General features: G+C 42.3%; 1 protein-coding gene across 6 annotated transcripts in view; it reads left to right on the top strand.

The window, feature by feature from the left end:
- Window positions 1-16,954, top strand: part of LOC139545814 (2-oxoglutarate dehydrogenase complex component E1) — a 115,638-nt gene that overhangs the window by 76,632 nt on the left and 22,052 nt on the right. For all 6 annotated transcript variants that reach the window (XM_071354029.1, XM_071354025.1, XM_071354028.1 and 3 more), the window contains one exon: window positions 16,648-16,776. In XM_071354029.1, coding sequence (XP_071210130.1) covers window positions 16,648-16,776 — 129 coding nt within the window. The remainder of the gene's footprint in view (window positions 1-16,647; window positions 16,777-16,954) is intronic.

Raw genomic sequence — 16,954 nt, forward strand, 5'->3', positions numbered from 1 at the left:
GTGTGAACTTGAGTGAAATCCCAGCATTTGGCATGCGCGCACTCTAATTTCCCTGGGCAATTTGCATTTTCTAAGTTCAGCACTGGTGTTAATATTCTGGAAATGCACTCTCCTCTCTGCCCTGACGTTATCATTTGTTAATCCAGTTACAAACAATGGCCTGCAGGCATTGGCTCTAACTCTGTGCCATTTTTCAGTCCTGATTGGGCACGAGCTGAGGCTAACACTTTCTGTCTCAGGTCGAAGAGTCTGACTAGGAAGTCCAAGGTGGACTCTCCCGACTCTTGTGTTGCCTAATTCAACTTGTGATACAGTTCAGTGGCGTCCTTCTCTGCATAATGTGTCCTCAAGATTTGCCTTAGTGTGTAGATTGTAGGGCTGACCGCATTTAGTCAACTGGTCGATTGTTTGGTCGATAGGCTTTTGGTTGACTAAGATTTCTTTAGTCGAGCAGTAGCAAAAAAAGACACCTGTCTGATTTGCGCTTGTGAGTGGACTGCTCAATTGTGGAGGCCGTTGGGATGGCAGAGTCCATCAGTCTAAGATGTGCTACTGAAATTGTATGTGGTTATGTTTCATAAGAACAATGGTGCAACACTAATAAAAATATTATTTTATTACAAATGTGCTTTCTCCCTCGTTGGATAGCGGTTGTTGTCCACGGATCTGAAATCATCAGTGCGCTGTTGAATTGGTGCCTTTTCCTAGACCATGTTGCTATGTGCATAATAGCAAAGTTAACCAGCATATTGGTGTTGAGAACAATGCCGTGGAGGCAGCAGCAGAATGAGGAGATGAGAAAACAGCCCTTGCCTTATTGTCTAAGAAAAGTGAGGAGAGAGGAAACCCAAATTTAATTAGGTCTATAAATCAACAGCCTAACTGTTAAATGTGCCTCGCTTTATAAGTCAATTTATCTACAGAAATAAGACAGATCCTGCTTCTGTTGCCTGTTTTGGGTGTTTGTTTAATAGCCTACTGATTCAGTGTGCACAAAGCCTCACGCAACGCCCTGTCAAGTAACCAATTTCACAAATTTGGCTGTTTTAAACTTTGCTTTGCTGTAATAAAGGCTTTACACTATTTTAACTTTGTATAATTTATTTAGTGTTTACACTGTTCCAAATTGTCGGAAAAATTATATTTATGATAATAATATCCCCTTATTATTATAATAAGGAATGTCATCATTTAGTAGGCTTAGTATAGCAGCCTTGCATAACTACCATCGAGCTGTAGGCCTTAGAACACATCCTGTTTAGTCTTAATACTGTAACTTAGTAATATATTTCAATACTTCAATAGGCTACTGCAGTGGTACCCAAACTTTTTATAGACCCGTACCCCTTCAAACATTCAACTTCCAGCTGCGTACCCCCTCTAGCAGCAGAGTCAGTGCACTCTCAAATTGTGTTTTTGCCATCATTGTAAGCCTGCCACACACACACACACTATACGATACATTTATTAAACATAAGAATGAATGTGAGTTTTCGGCTCGTGGGAAGTGACAGAAGCTCTTATAGGACCAGGGCACAAATAATAATAATCGATTTTGTTCTTTATTTAACCATCTTACATATGAAACCTTATTTGTTCATCAAAAACTGTGAATAACTCACCACAGGTTAATGAGAAGGGTGTGCTTGAAAGGATGCACATAACTCTGCAATGTTGTATTGGAGAGAGTCTCTGTCTTAAATCATTTCAAATCAGATAATTTTATTTCTCACATTCGCCGAATACAACAGGTATAGGTAGCCCTTACAGTGGAATGCTTACTTACAAGCCCTTAACCAACAATGTAGTTTTAAGAAAATACCAACAAAAAAAAAGTAAGAGATAGGAAAAACTAATAATTAAGGAGTAGCAGTAAATAACAATAGCGGGGCTATATACAGGGGGTACTGGTTCAGAGTCAATGTCCGGGAGCACTGGTGTCGAGTAATTAATTACATTACATTTTACATTTAAGTCATTTAGCAGACGCTCTTATCCAGAGCGACTTACAAATTGGTGCATTCACCTTATGATATCCAGTGGAACAACCACTTTACAATAGTGCATCTAACTCTTTTAAGGGGGGGGGGGGTTAGAAGGATTACTTTATCCTATCCTAGGTATTCCTTAAAGAGGTGGGGTTTCAGGTGTCTCCGGAAGGTGGTGATTGACTCCGCTGACCTGGCGTCGTGAGGGAGTTTGTTCCACCATTGGGGTGCCAGAGCAGCGAACAGTTTTGACTGGGCTGAGCGGGAACTGTACATGTACAATTACATGCAGGTAGGGTTATTAAAGTGGCTATGCATAGATAATAACAGAGTAGCAGCAGTGTTGGGGGGGCAAATAGTCTGGGTAGCCATTTGATTAGCTTTTCAGGAGTCTTATGGCTTGGGGGTAGAAGCTGTTTAGAAGCCTCTTGGACATAGACTTGGCACACTGGTACCACTTGCCGTGCGGTAGCAGAGAGAACAGTCTATGACTAAGGTGGCTAGGGTCTGACAGTTTTTAGGGCCTTCCTCTGATACCGCCTCGTATAGTGGTCCAGGATGGCAGGAAGCTTGGCCCCAGTGATCTACTGGGCCGTAAGCACTACCCTCACTACCCTTTTCCACACACAGTCTGTGCCTGTATTTAGTTTTCATGCTAGTGAGGGCAGAGAATTCACTCTCACATAGGTACGTGGTTGCAAAGGGCATCAGTGTCTTAACAGTGCGTTTTGCCTAGGCAGTATACTCTGAGCGCAGCCCAATCCAGAGATCTGGCGGTGGCTTCTTATTAAATTAAATTTTCACAGAATTGCTGGTTGCAATTTCGATGAAGCTCTCTTGTTCAGATATCGGTAAGTGGACTGGAGGCAGGGCATGAAAGGGATAACGAATCCAGTTTGTGTCATCCGTTTCGGGAAAGTACCTGTGTAATTGCGCACCAAACTCACTCAGGTGCTTCGCTGTATCACATTTGTCCGTAAGGTTGAGTTCATTTGCACACAAATCATCCAATGATGGAAAGACCTGTGTGTTGTCCTTGTTAATGCAGACAGAGAAGAGCTCCAACTTCTTAACCTCTCTGGGATATGTGGGACGCTTGCGTCCCAACTGGCCAACATCCAGTGAAAATGCAGAGTGCCAAATTCAAATAAATTACTATAAAAATTCAACTTTGATGAAATCACACATTCAATATACCAAATTAAAGCTACACTTGTTGTGAATCCAGCCAACGCCTCAGATTTCAAAAATTCTTTACGGCGAAAGCAAACAATGCTATTATCTGAGGATAACACCAAAGCAAACAAATACAGACCATCATATTTCAACCCTCCAGGCGCGACACAAAACACAGAAATAAAGATATAATTCAGGCCTTACCTTTGACGAGCTTCTTCTGTTGGCACTCCAATATGTCCCATAAACATCACAAATGGTCCTTTTGTTCGATTAATTCCGTCGATATATATCCAAAATGTCGATTTATTTGGCGCGTTTGATCCAGAAAAACGCTGGTTCCAACTTGCGCTTGACTACAAAATATCTCAAAAGTTACCTGTAAGCTTTGTCCAAACATTTCAAACTACTTTTGTAATACAACTTTAGATATTTTTTTACTTAAATAATCGATAAAGTTGAAGACAGCATATACTGTGTTCAATACCGGAGGAAAACAAAGTGTAGCTAGCTTTCTGGTCACGCGCCTCTAACAAAGAGTACACTTCCCTCTACCCTCATTCTGAACAGTGTTAATTCTTAATTTCTCAAAGGAAAAACCTCAACCAATTTCTAAAGACTGTTGACATCCAGTGGAAGCGATAGGAACTGCAATAAGGTCCCTTAGAAATCTGGATTCCCAATGAAAACTCATTGAAAAGATTGACCTAAAAAAATAAGAAGATCTGAATGGTTTGTCCTCTTTCGCCTGCCAAATAAGTTCTGTTATACTCACAGACATGATTCAAACAGTTTTAGAAACTTCTGAGTGTTTTCTTTCCAAATCTACTAATAATATGCATATCTTAGCTTCTGGGCATGAGTAGCAGGCAGTTTAATTTGGGCACACTTTTCATCCAAAATTCCGAAAGCTGCCCCCTATCCTAGAGAAGTTAATCTCTCGCGGGAACGTAGCTGCTGCACATGTTGGTATCTGTACTGATTGCAGCTACGTTACTGCGAAGGAGTAACGGTTAATGTGATTGGATGTTAATTATTTGACTAGGATACCTGTATTTGACATTGTGTTGTTATTTTGATGAACACCTTTCATTTAGAACCAAAAATGAGCCACATTTCAACATCCGAAAAACTAATATTTTCAGCATAATTTTTTCTCTCTCACAGATTGTGCCAGTCTGAGCCCAGCCTGGCACAATCGAACCATTTGCTGGTCGGACTCCCTCTTGTCATTCGTTGTGTCTTAGTTCTTTAACCAAACCGTGAGCTTAAAGCATCAGACAAGCTCAGTGAATAGATTTGATGAAAACACATGGGATGTGTCAATATATGGAAACATACACATTTAAAAATGTACGAATCCATTGGTCAAAAGATCAGACTACTTACTCTTGATCAGACTACTTATTATTTTTTTGTTTGGGACAGCCCTAGTAGAGTGTCATGTCTGTTTTTCACTCCAGATAACTCCTCAACTTAAGCCATGGGCTGACATCTCTGATTACTTCTAATTTCTAAATCACTGTATTCTTTTTTCAGTCCATTTACAATCTGATGTTCTAGGCTGCTGAAGCTGAGCTTATCTTTCTGGTTTATCTGTCCATGAATTTTAGTCTTTATTACTGGGCATACACACCTCTCTCTGTGGTGTGTGCATTTCTGGAGCTGGGTCCACCTCTCTGCTGGGCTGAGAAGCCACTCCCTCTTTTCGTCCTGGCGCAGCTCCGGTCTCTCCGCTGGGTTCGCTGTCCACTTGAGTCGTTGGCGCCGACTGGCTGGGACTTGTAGGCAGACTTTTCGCAACATCCTCCAAGTCAAATCAAATCATGTCAAATTTTATTGGTCACATACACATGGTAAGCAGATGTTATTGCGAGTGTAGTGAAATGCTTGTGCTTCTAGTTCCGACAGTGCAGTAATATCAACAAGTAATCTAACAATTCCACAACTACCTAATACACACACATGTAAAGGGGTGGAATAAGAATGTTATATATGGATGAACAACAACCAAGCGGCATAGGCAAGATGGTATAAAATACAGTATATACATATGGCATGAGTAATGCAAGATATGTAAACATTATTATTAAAGTGGCATTATTAAAGTGACTAGTGATCCATTTATTAAAGTGGCCAATGATTTCGAGTCTGTATGTAGGCAGCAGCCTCTCTGTGTTAGTGAAGGATGTTTTGTACTGACCTCTGTACTGACCTCGCCTTCTAGATGGTAGTGGGGTGAACAGGCAGTGGCTCGGGTGGTTGTTGTCCTTGATGATCTTTTTGGGCTTCCTGTGACATCGGGTGCTGTGGTTGTCCTGGAGGGCAGGTAGTTTGTCCCCGGTGATGCGTTGTGCAGACCGCACCACCCTCTGGAGAGCCCTGCGGTTGTGGGCGGTGCAGTTGCCGTACCAGGCGGTGATACAGCCCGACAGGATGCTCTCAATTGTGCATCTGTAAAGGTTTGTGAGGGTTTTAGGTGACAAGCCCAATTTCTTCAGCCTCCTGAGGTTGAAGAGGCGCTGTTGCGCCTTCTTCACCACGCTGTCTGTGTGGGTGGACCATTTCAGTTTGTCTGTGATGTGTACACCGAGGAACTTAAAACTTTCCACTTTCTCCACTGCTGTCCCGTCAATGTGGATAGGGGGTGATAGCTCTGCTGATTCCTGAAGTCCACGATCATCTCCTATGTTTTGTTAACGTTGAGTGACAGGTTGTTTTCCTGACACCGCACTCCGAGTGCCCTTACCACCTCCCTGTAGACTGTCTCGTCGTTGTTGGTAATCAAGCCCACTACTGTTGTCGTCTGCAAACTTGATGATTGAGTTGGAGGCGTGCGTGGCCACGCAGTCATGGGTGAACAGGGAGTACAGGCGGGGGTGGAGCACGCACCCTTGTGGGGCCCCAGTGTTGAGGATCAGTGAAGTGGAGGTGTTTCCTACCTTCACCACCTGGGGGCGGCCTGTCAAAGTCCAGGACCCAATTGCATAGGGTGGGGTTGAGACCCAGGGCCTCCAGCTTAATGATGAGCTTGGAGGGTAGTATGGTGTTGAATGCTGAGCTGTAGTCAATGAACAGCATTCTTACATAGGTTTTTTTCTTGTCCAGATGGGATAGGGCAGTGTTACAGACGGATGGCGATATTTTTGTCTGTGGACTTAATGGGGCGGTAAGTAAGCGGAATTGGGTCTAAGGTGGAGGTAATATGATCCTTGACTAGTCTCTCAAAGCACTTCATGATGACAGTGAGTGCTACGGGGCAATAGACAGTTCAGTTATCTTTGCATTCTTGGGTACAGAGACAATGGTTGACATCTTGAAGCATGTGGGGACAGCAGACTGGGATAGGTAGAGATTGAATATGTCCGTAAACACACCAGCCAGCTGGTCTGCGCATGCTCTGAGGACCCGGCTAGAGATGCCGTCTGGGCCGGCAGCCTTGCAAGGGTTAACACGTTTCAATATCTTACTCACGTTGGCCATGGAGAAAGAGGGGGGGGTGCCCACAGTCCTTGGTAGCGGGCCGCGTTGGTGGCGCTGCATTATCCTCAAAGCGGGAAAGGTGTTTAGTTTCTCTGGAAGCAAGACTTCAGTGTCCGTGACATGGCTGGTTTTCTTTTTGTAGTCCGTGATTGTCTGTAGAGCCTGCCACATACATCTCGTGTCTGAGCCATTGAATTGCAACTCCACTCTGTCCCTATACCGACATTTCGCTTGTTTGATTGCCTTGCGGAGGGAATAACAACACTGTTTATATTCTGCCATATTCCCAGTCATCTTTCCATGGTTAAATGTGCGCTTTCAGTTTTGCACGAATGCCGCCATCCATCCACGGGTTCTGGTTAAGGTAGGTTTTAATAGTCAGTGGGTACAACATCGGCAATGCACTTCCTCATAAACTCACTCACCGAATCAGCATATAGATCAATGTTATTCTGAGGCTGCCCGGAAAATTTCCCAGTCCGCGTGATCAAAACAATCTTGAAGCGTGGATTCCGATTGGTCAGACCGGCATTGAACAGTTCTTGTCATGGGCACATCCTGTTTTGAGTTTCTGCCTGTAGAACAGAAGTAGCAAAATGGAGTTGTGGTCGGATTTACCGAAGAGAGGGCGGGGGAGGGCTTTGTATGCACCGCGGAAGTTAGAGTAGTAGTGATCCAGTGTGTTGCCCGCACGAGTGCTACAATCAATATGCTGTTAGAATTTAGGTAGCCTTGTTCTCAAATTTGCTTTGTTAAAATCCCCAGCTACAATAAATGCTGCCTCAGGCTATATGATTTCCAGTTTGCATAGAGTCCAGTGAAGTTCCTTGAGGGCCGTTGTGGTATCGGCTTGAGGGGGGATATACAATCACCGACGAGAATTCTCTTGGGAGATATGGTCGGCATTTGATTGTAAGGAATTCTAGGTCAGGTGAACAAAGGACTTGAGTTCGTGTATGTTACGGGGGCTGTACCGACTCACACATATCACGAGAGAGCCATGTTTCTATGAAACAGAGAATGTTACATTCTCTGTCTCTCTGGAAAGCAATCCTTGCCCCTAATTTCGTCTACCTTGTTGTCTAGAGACTGGACATGGGCAAGTAATATACTCGGAAGCGGTGGGTGGTGTACACGCCTTCGAAGTCTGACCAGGAGGCCGCTCCGTCTACCTCTTTTGCGGCGACGTTGTCATGGGTGTTGGCCTCTGGGATTAGATCCAATGTCCTGAGTGGTGGTGCAAACAAAGCATCCGCTTCGGGGAAGTCGTATTGCTGGTCGTAATGTTGGTAATTTGACGTCGCTCTGATATCCAATAGTTCTTCCCGCCTGTATGTAATAACACTTAAGATTTTCTGGGCTAAAAATATAAGAAATAATACATAAAAATACTGCTTAGTTTCCTAAGGACTAGAAGCGAGGCGACCATCTCTGTCGGCGCCACAGCAAGCTGTGACATGTCTGAGTATGCAGGCCATGGAAGAACTGGGAAATGATCAGCTTCCAGCAATTATGTGTAGATCCTTGCGACATGGAGTCATGCATTATCATTCTGAAACACGAGGTGATGGCGGCGGAGGAATTGAACGACAGTGGGCCTCAGGATCTTGTCACGGTATCTCTGTGCATTCAAATTGCCATTGATAAAATGCAATTGTGTATTTTTCCCATAGCTTATGTAACCCCACCGCCACCAAGGGTCACTCTGTTCCCAACGTTGACTTCAGCAAACTGCTCGCCGTATGCTATCTGCCCGGTACAGTTGAAACCGGATTCATCTGTGAAGAGCACACTTCCCCAATTGCCATCGAAGTTGAGCATTTGCCCACTGAAGTCAGTTACAACGTCAAACTGCAGTCAGGTCCGGACACTGAGCAAGCAAATGAGCTTCCCTGAGACGAGTTCTGATAGTTTTTGCAGAAATTCTTCGGTTGTGCTAACCTACAGCTGGTCTCAGACAATCCTGCAGGTGAAGAATCCAGATGTGGCGGTCTTGGGCTGGCGTGGTTACACGTGGTTTGAGGTTGAGGCTGGTTTGATGTACTGCCAAATTCTCTAAAACAAGGTTGGAGGCGGCTTATGGTAAAGACGTTAACATTTAGCTTCTTAATATGCCACATGTGTCTTGTGGATGTATTATCTTGGCAATGTAGAATTGCTCACTAATGAGGATGTAAACAAATCTGTGCACAAAATTGAAGAGAAGTAAGCTTTTTGTATGTGTGCAATTTCTGGGATCTTTTATTTCAGCTCATGAAACATGGGCTCATGAAACATGGGCTCATGAAACATGGGCTCATGAAACATGGGCTCATGAAACAGTTAACTTGTTGCGTTTCAATAAAGTACCAGTCAAATGTTTTTCTCGATTTTTTTACTATTTTCTACATTGTAGAATAATAGTGAAGACATAACACATGGAATCATGTAGTAAACAAAACTGTTTAACAAATGAAATTATTTTATATTTGAGTTTCTTCAAAGTAGCCATGTTTTGCCTTGACCGCTTTGCGCACTCTTGGCATTCTCTCAACCTGCATCATGAGGTAGTCACCTGTAATGCATTTCAATTAACAGATGTTCTTTTGTGGAATTTCTTTCCTTAATGCGTCTGAGCCAATCAGTTGTTGACAAGGTAGGTGTGGTATACAGAAGATAGCCCTATTTGGTAAAAGAACAAAGTCCATATTATGGCAAGAACAGCTCAAATAAGCAAGGAGAAACGACAGTCCATCATGACTTTAAGACATGAAGGTCAGTCAATCCATACAATTTCAAGAACTTTGAATGCTTCTTCAAGTGCAGTCGCAAAAACCGCCAAGCGCTATGATGAATCTGGCTCTCATGAGGACCGCCACAGGAAAGGAAGACCCAGAGTTACCTCTCCTGCAGAGGATATGTTCATTAGAATGACCAGCCTAAAAAATTGCAGCCAAAATAAATGCTTCAGAGTTAAAGTAACAGACACATCTCAGAATCAACTGTTCAGAGGAGACTGCGTGAATCACTACTAAAGGACACCAGTAAGAAGAGACCTTCTTGGGCCAAGAAACATGAGCAATGGACATTAGACTGGTGGAAATCTGAGTCCAAATTTGAGGTTTTTGGTTCCAACCGTGTGAGACAGAGTAGATTAATGGATGATCCGCATGTGTGGTTCCCACCATTAAGTATGGAGGAGGAGGTGTGATGATGCTTTGCTGGTGACACTGTCTGTGATTTATTTAGAATTCAAAGCACACTTAACCAACATGGCTACTACAGCACATTCTGCAGCGATACGCCATCCCATCTTGTTTGCGCTCAGTGGGACTATAATTTGTTTTTCAGGACAATGACCCAACACACCTCCAGGCTGTGTAAGGGCTATTTGACCAAGAAGGAGAGTGATGGAGTGCTGCATCAGATGACCTGGCCTCCACAATCACCCGACCTCAACCCAATTAAGATGGTTTGGAATGACTTGGACCGCAGAGTGAAGGAAAAGCAGCCAACAAGTGCTCAGCATATGTGGGAACTCCTTCAAGACTGTTGGGAGAGCATTCCAGGTGAAACTGGTTGAGAGAATGCCAAGTGTGCAAAGCTGTCAAGGCAAAGGGTGGCTACTTTGAAGAATCTCAAATCTAAAATTTGTTAACACTTTTGGTTACATGATTCCATATGTGTTATTTCATTGTTTTGATGTCTAAACTATTATTCTACAATTTAAAGGAAATCAAAAGCTGTAGGAAGAGCTAAGAAATGTATTTAAAGTGTCAAATATATTTTATAAAAAGTAACGGTCTATAATATGTAGATTTTTGGTTAGGCATTACAATTGGAAGGTTTAAAAAAAACTATAAAAATGGATCCTGGTGCGTCTCTGCTTGGCACTCAGCATTAAGGAGATGGATTAGGGTTAAGGCCCTGCGATAGACCAGGGGGTGTACTTGTACGTCAAGCTGCCTCACACTACAGAAACAGGAGATAGGGCAGGAACCTATGAGCCGTTCTGGCTCACACAAGCCCAGGCTCGTACAAGGCTACTTACTAGGCGTTACAACTAGAGCAGCAAAAGACCAACAACTCACAACAGTTTTGGAGTGAGATCAACAAGTTGGGCTCCAAAAAGGTTAATCAAATTAACATGAAAATTTGAAAATAGATTTAGCACTTTTATTTTCAGGTTTATTTTCAGCCCAAAAATGTTTTTTTTTATTTTATTTTTATTTTAGAAACATGTTCTTGTAGTGATGAGTTAGTTGGAGGAGGAAATGCATAGGGAGTCATACTACCCTAACCAGTATCTGAATGCCAGTCTTACCCTAGAGAAGGTCAGTAAGTGGTTTAGCATGCAAAACCACAAGAAAGCTACAGGAATTGATTATTTGTCTTTTGAAGTTTTGGAGTCATCGAAATAGTTTCAAATATTATTTGAACTCTTCCAGGCTTCTTTTGAGAATGGCATTATTCCAGCTGTATGGTACACATCCATAATCAAGCCTGTCCCCAAATGACCCTAGAATCCCATAGATCTGTTGAGGGATAATTAACACTATGTCAATTGTATTCCTACATTCTAAATAGGCTCTCTATAGTGAACAGAATGGAAGCCAGTGTGTATAAACCACATTACGGTCTCCACAGTGGTTCGGGCTGCAACTTTAGCCTGTTTTTATTGATTTTCAAAAGGCTTTCAATTGGGTGAATAGAGACCTCCTTGCTTTTAGACTAATTAAAATGGTATATGATGGAAGATTCTGTGACGCCGTCAAAGCTCTTTATCAGGCTCGTTTCCAACCCCTTAAGGTGTAAAGTAGGGGGGGCATACTCTCGCCCACTTTATTTGTACTACATGTTAATTCTTAAGTCTAAGGCGTTGTTCATTCTTAGTTCTCTTTGCCGTTGGGGAGGTCTAAGCTGACATGGAATTGTGGATCATTTAGCTATTTGATTTTTAATTTTAGGACCCCTTTATATCTATTTTTTTATAGAGATATATCTGGCCTTAACTACTGTAGCCCAGAGAAACGCATTGAATAACACATTCATAAATGAAGTCAAAAAGATGTATCACAAGAAGCAAGGTTTTGATGTGTTTGGAATATATCTAGGATATATAAGAGCTCTTTTTTTACACATTTAACCCCTTTTTTGGCATAAAACTACCTTTTTGATAATTTAAAAAATAAATAAAATTGTACTGGTTACCTTCAGACACGTTCTGTGACACTTGTCGTAGAGCAAAACGGAGAAAGCCACCACGTTCGTGATAATCTCCCTTTTCCACAGTGTGTAGCCCAAACAGTTTGAACACTACAAACAGAAGTTGGCATATCGACTGTACCGACTTCAGACGAGTCCCCTGACACTTATGGGGGTCATAGTCTCCCTTTTCCATAGACTGGTCACAATAGTTTGTAGGTCAAACCGGACGGTACAGATGTTTTCGTGAGAAGACCGATTTTCTGGGATGTCTCATGGTCTGACAAACACCGCTCTAGCTCTTTCACCTTTCACTGCAGATGTTGAAGTGCGATATCAGAGAATGTGGTGGATTGAGACGCATCCAATGCAAAAAAAACACGGATTTTGATGGGGATTTTTTTAAATGTTACTTACATTGACGCGCTGGTGTGTCAATCGACTGTAGGGTGTTATTGATTTAGCCCTACAAATCAAACATGCTAAACTTGGAGTTAAAGTTGTGCATATATTCCTGGCCATCTTGTTGTATGCTGGTGACATAGTTATCCTTGCTGAGACCGAAGATCACCTCCAGAATATGTTGAATATGGTTAATTTATGGTGTAGTAAATGGAGACATTCGATAAATCAAGAGAAGACCCATAATGTTCATTTCAGACAGAAAGGCATGCAGAAAAGTGCATACAAATTTTGTTTTGGTACAACCCCATTATTCTACACTAGGCTCTATAAATACCTTGGTTTCACTCTGGATGAAGAGATGACCTTTGAAGATGGCATTAGATCACTAGCAGATTCTGCAGGTAGAGCCTTGGGGTCATTGTTAAACAAAATTAAAATATGTAAGGATCTTTGTTACTTTGCTTATTCTCAGCTCTATACATCCTGTGTTTGCCTAGTGATGGACTATGCTGCTAGGTTATGGGGATCCAAAGTGCGTACTAATTGTAAAACAGAGCAATCCGCTGCTCTCTTTGTGTGCACAAACTGACTCCAAACCCATCTGTGGAGATATGGGTTGGGAACCATGTGTGGTTAGGCAAAAGATGACACGGTATGTCTATGGAACGGACTGTTAAATATGCCAGAAAACAGAATCACAAAACAAGTGTTCAACTGGGACCTTACTCATAACTATCCGTGGGCTAGAGAATCATCTATTTTTTGTGAAACTGATTTGCAGAATATATTCAGGAACAAATTACCAAGTGGTGTTAATCAAATCAAGGACAAGCTTTTTCTGATCCACAATGTAAAATGGGCAGCTGATATTTGGTTTAAACTTTAACTTAGAACATACACTCTCATCAAAGAGAACTACAACAAAAAGCCGAAGGTTAGTTTGTGCACAACAGATCCGGCACCCTCCCCCTGGCTATAGACAGGTAGATTTAACAGAGTACCTGAAGACAGCATTTGCCTACTGCGTGATCTTGGGGAAAACAAAATCCAATTTGTTTTATTTCCCTCTGTATGATCATTTTTTGTAAAAATGTTGGCGATTACCCTGAAGTATTCTGGTTACGGGACGAGCAGAGGCTTGAATTTTGTTTCAGACAGGGTGTGTTTGAGATTACTCAGTTTGTTCAAAATGCTTGGAGGAGAATGAGAAATGTACTGTTTGTGGCTAAATGGTAGATATACTTGCCATGATTATTGTATGTGTATAATTTGTTATTTTGCTTTGAGTACAAGGAAATGATACTGTGTTTAGTAGTGTCTTGTATGCCTAGGTGGGCTGGGCACCGGTAGGTGTATGCACTTAAATACATCATATCAACCAATCGTAAGGCATTACTCTATTCTTTAGAATTGCATTGTATTAATTATACTGAACAAAAATATAAATGCAACATGTAAAGTGTTGGTCCCATGTTTCCTGAGCTGAAATAAAAGATCCCCCAACATTTTCCATATGCACAAAAAACTTTTCTCTCAAATTTTGTATACACATTTGTTTATCTCTGTTAGTGAACATTTCTCCTTTGTCAAGATAATCCATCCACCTGACGGGTGTGGAATATCAAGAAGCTGATTAAACGGCATGATCATTGCACCTTGTGCTGGGGACAATAAAAGCCCGCTCTAAAATTTGCACTTTGGTCACACAACACAATAGCACAGATGTATCAAGTTTGGGGGCTGGTCATGCTGTGCTGACTGCATGAATGTCCACCAGAGCAGTTTCCGGAGAATTTAATGTGTATTTCTCTACCATAAGCCACCTCAAATGTTGTTTTAGAGAATATTTTCACTACGTCCAACCTGTGGAGCCCAGGATCTTCACATCTGGCTTCTTCACCTGCGGGGATCGTCTGACACCAGCCACCTGGACAGCTGATGAAACTGTGGCTTTGCACAACTGAAGAATTTCTGTCTCGGGGAAGCTCATCTGCGTGCTCGTTGTCCTCACCAGGGTCTTGACCTGACTGCAGATCGGCGTCGACACTGACATCAATGGGCAAATGCTCACCTTCGATGGCCACTGCCACCCTGGAGAAGAAGGGCATACAGAAATTGACGATACAATTGTGGGGGCTGTCTTGTTAGACTTCAGTGCAGCTTTTGACATTATTGATCATAGTCTGCTGCTGGAAAAACTTGTGCTATGGCTTTACACCCCCTGCTATAATGTGGATAAAGAGTTACTTGTCTAACAAAACACAGGGTGTTCTTTAATGGAAGCCTATGAAATATAATCCAGTTAGAATCAGGAATTTCCCAGGGTAGCTGTTTAGACCCCTTGCTTTTTACATTTTTTTACTAATGACATGCCACTGACTTTGAATAAAGCCAGAATTTCTATGTATGCAGGTGACTCAACACTATACACGTCAGCTACTACAGCGACTGAAATGACTGCAACACTCAACAAAGAGCTGCAGTTAGTTTGAGTGGGTGGCAAGCAATAAGTTAGCCCTACATTTTTATAAAACTAAAAGCATTGTATTTGGAACAAAACACTAACTAAACCCTAAACCTCAACTAAATCTTGTAATAAATCATGTGGAAATTGAGATGACTAAACTGCTTGGAGTAACCCTAGATTGTAAACTGTCATGGTCAAAACATATTGATGCAGTAGTAGCTAAGATGGGGAGAAGTTTGTCTATAATAAAGCGATGCTCTGCCTTTAACAACACGATCAACAAGGCAGGTCCTACAGGCCCTTGTTTTGTCGCACCTTGACTATTGTTCAGTCGTGTGGTCAGGTGCCACAAAAAAGGACTTAATTGCAATGGTCTCAGAACAGGGCAGCACGGCTGGCCCTTGGATGTACACAGAGAGCTAATATTAATAATATGCATGTCAATCTCTCCTGGCTGAAAGTGGAGGAGAGATTGACTTCATCACTAATTTTATTTATAAGAGGTATTGACATTTTGAATGCACCGAGCTGTCTAAACTACTGGCACACAGCTTGTACACCCATGCATACCCCACAAGACATGCCACAAGAGGTCTCTTCACAGTCCCCAAGTCCAGAACAGACTATGGGAGGCACACAGTACTACATAGAGCCATGACTACATGGAACTCTATTCCACATCAAGTAACTGATGCACGCAGTAAAATTAGATTTAAAAAACAGAAAAATATAAACAGATAAGATAAACACCTTATGCAACAGCGGGGACTGTGAAGCAAGACAAACATTGGCACAGACGCATGCACACACACAGACACACACACACACAATAACATATGCACTATACATACACATGGATTTAGTACTGTAGATATGTGGTAGTGCTGGAGTAGGGGCATGTGGGCACACAGTGTGTTGTGAATGTATTGTAATGTTTTAAAATTGTATGAACTGCCTTAATTTTGCTGGACCCAAGGAAGAGTTGCTGCTGCTTTGGCAGCTAATGGGGATCGATAATAAATACAAATACAGTGTGTCAACGAGTGTCCCATGGTGATGGTATGGGCAGGCATAAGCTACCGACAATGAACACAATTGCATTTTATGGACGGCAATTTGAGTGCACAGAGATACCGTGGCGAGATCATGAGGCCCATTGTCGTGTCGTTAATCCGCCGCCATCACCTCATGTTTTAGCATGATAATGCACAGCCCCATGTCACAAGGATCTGTACACAATTCCTGGAAGCTGAAAATGTCCCAGTTCTTCCATGGCCTGCATACTCAGACATGTCACCCATTGAGCATGTTTGGGATGTTCTGGATCGACGCGTACAACAGCGTGGCATATCAAGAAGCATGTTCATGGATCGACGTGTACGACAGCGTGTTCCAGTTCCCTCCAATATTCAGCAACTTCGCACAGCCATTGAAGAGGAGTGGGACAACATTCCACTGGCCACATCAACAGCCTGATCAACTCCATGCGAAGGAGATGTGTCGTGCTGCATGAGGCAAATGTTGGTCACACCAGACACTGACTACTTCTCTGATCCACACCCCTACTTTTTTTTTAAGCCATCTGTGACCAACAGATGCATATCTGTTCATATTTCCTTATATGAACTGTAACTAAGTAAAATAATATGTACCAAATATGTACCATCGTGCCATTTGTATGTACAATGTACAAATGGCACGACTTTTCTGTGTGTAGTCTCCAATGGTATACTGTGACAGAGCAGGTACAGTTGCAAGAAAAAGTATGTGAATTATCTGGATTTCTGCATAAATTGGTCATAAAATTTGATCTGATCTTCATGTAAGTCGCAACAACAGACAAACACTGTCTGCTTAAACTAATAACACACATTGTCGGACCCTGCAGTGTGTGTGTGTGTGTGTGTGTTGTAGGTTGTGAATAATGTGCCTGTTTGTGTGCAGGTTTTTTCAACCTCGATGGCCAGCCCAAGAGCTTGACCTGCCCGACAACCGGCCTGACTGAGGAGGAGCTGATCCACATCGGACAGGTGGCCTCTTCAGTGCCAGTCGAAGACTTCACCATCCATGGTGGTGGGAAACCCTCTTGACCGTTGCATAAATATTACATAATAATATGATATCATGTATTTCTTGAGGTAGGGAGGCCAAAAGAGTGAACACATGGCTTTTCAATGACTGGCTTTAAACACACATTTGATGGCACCTTTGTTTTCTGTGCATACAGTAAAATGTACACACCATAAGATTG

The sequence above is a fragment of the Salvelinus alpinus genome, chromosome 19 (assembly GCF_045679555.1).
Source record: "Salvelinus alpinus chromosome 19, SLU_Salpinus.1, whole genome shotgun sequence".
Taxonomy (NCBI): Eukaryota; Metazoa; Chordata; class Actinopteri; order Salmoniformes; family Salmonidae; genus Salvelinus; species Salvelinus alpinus.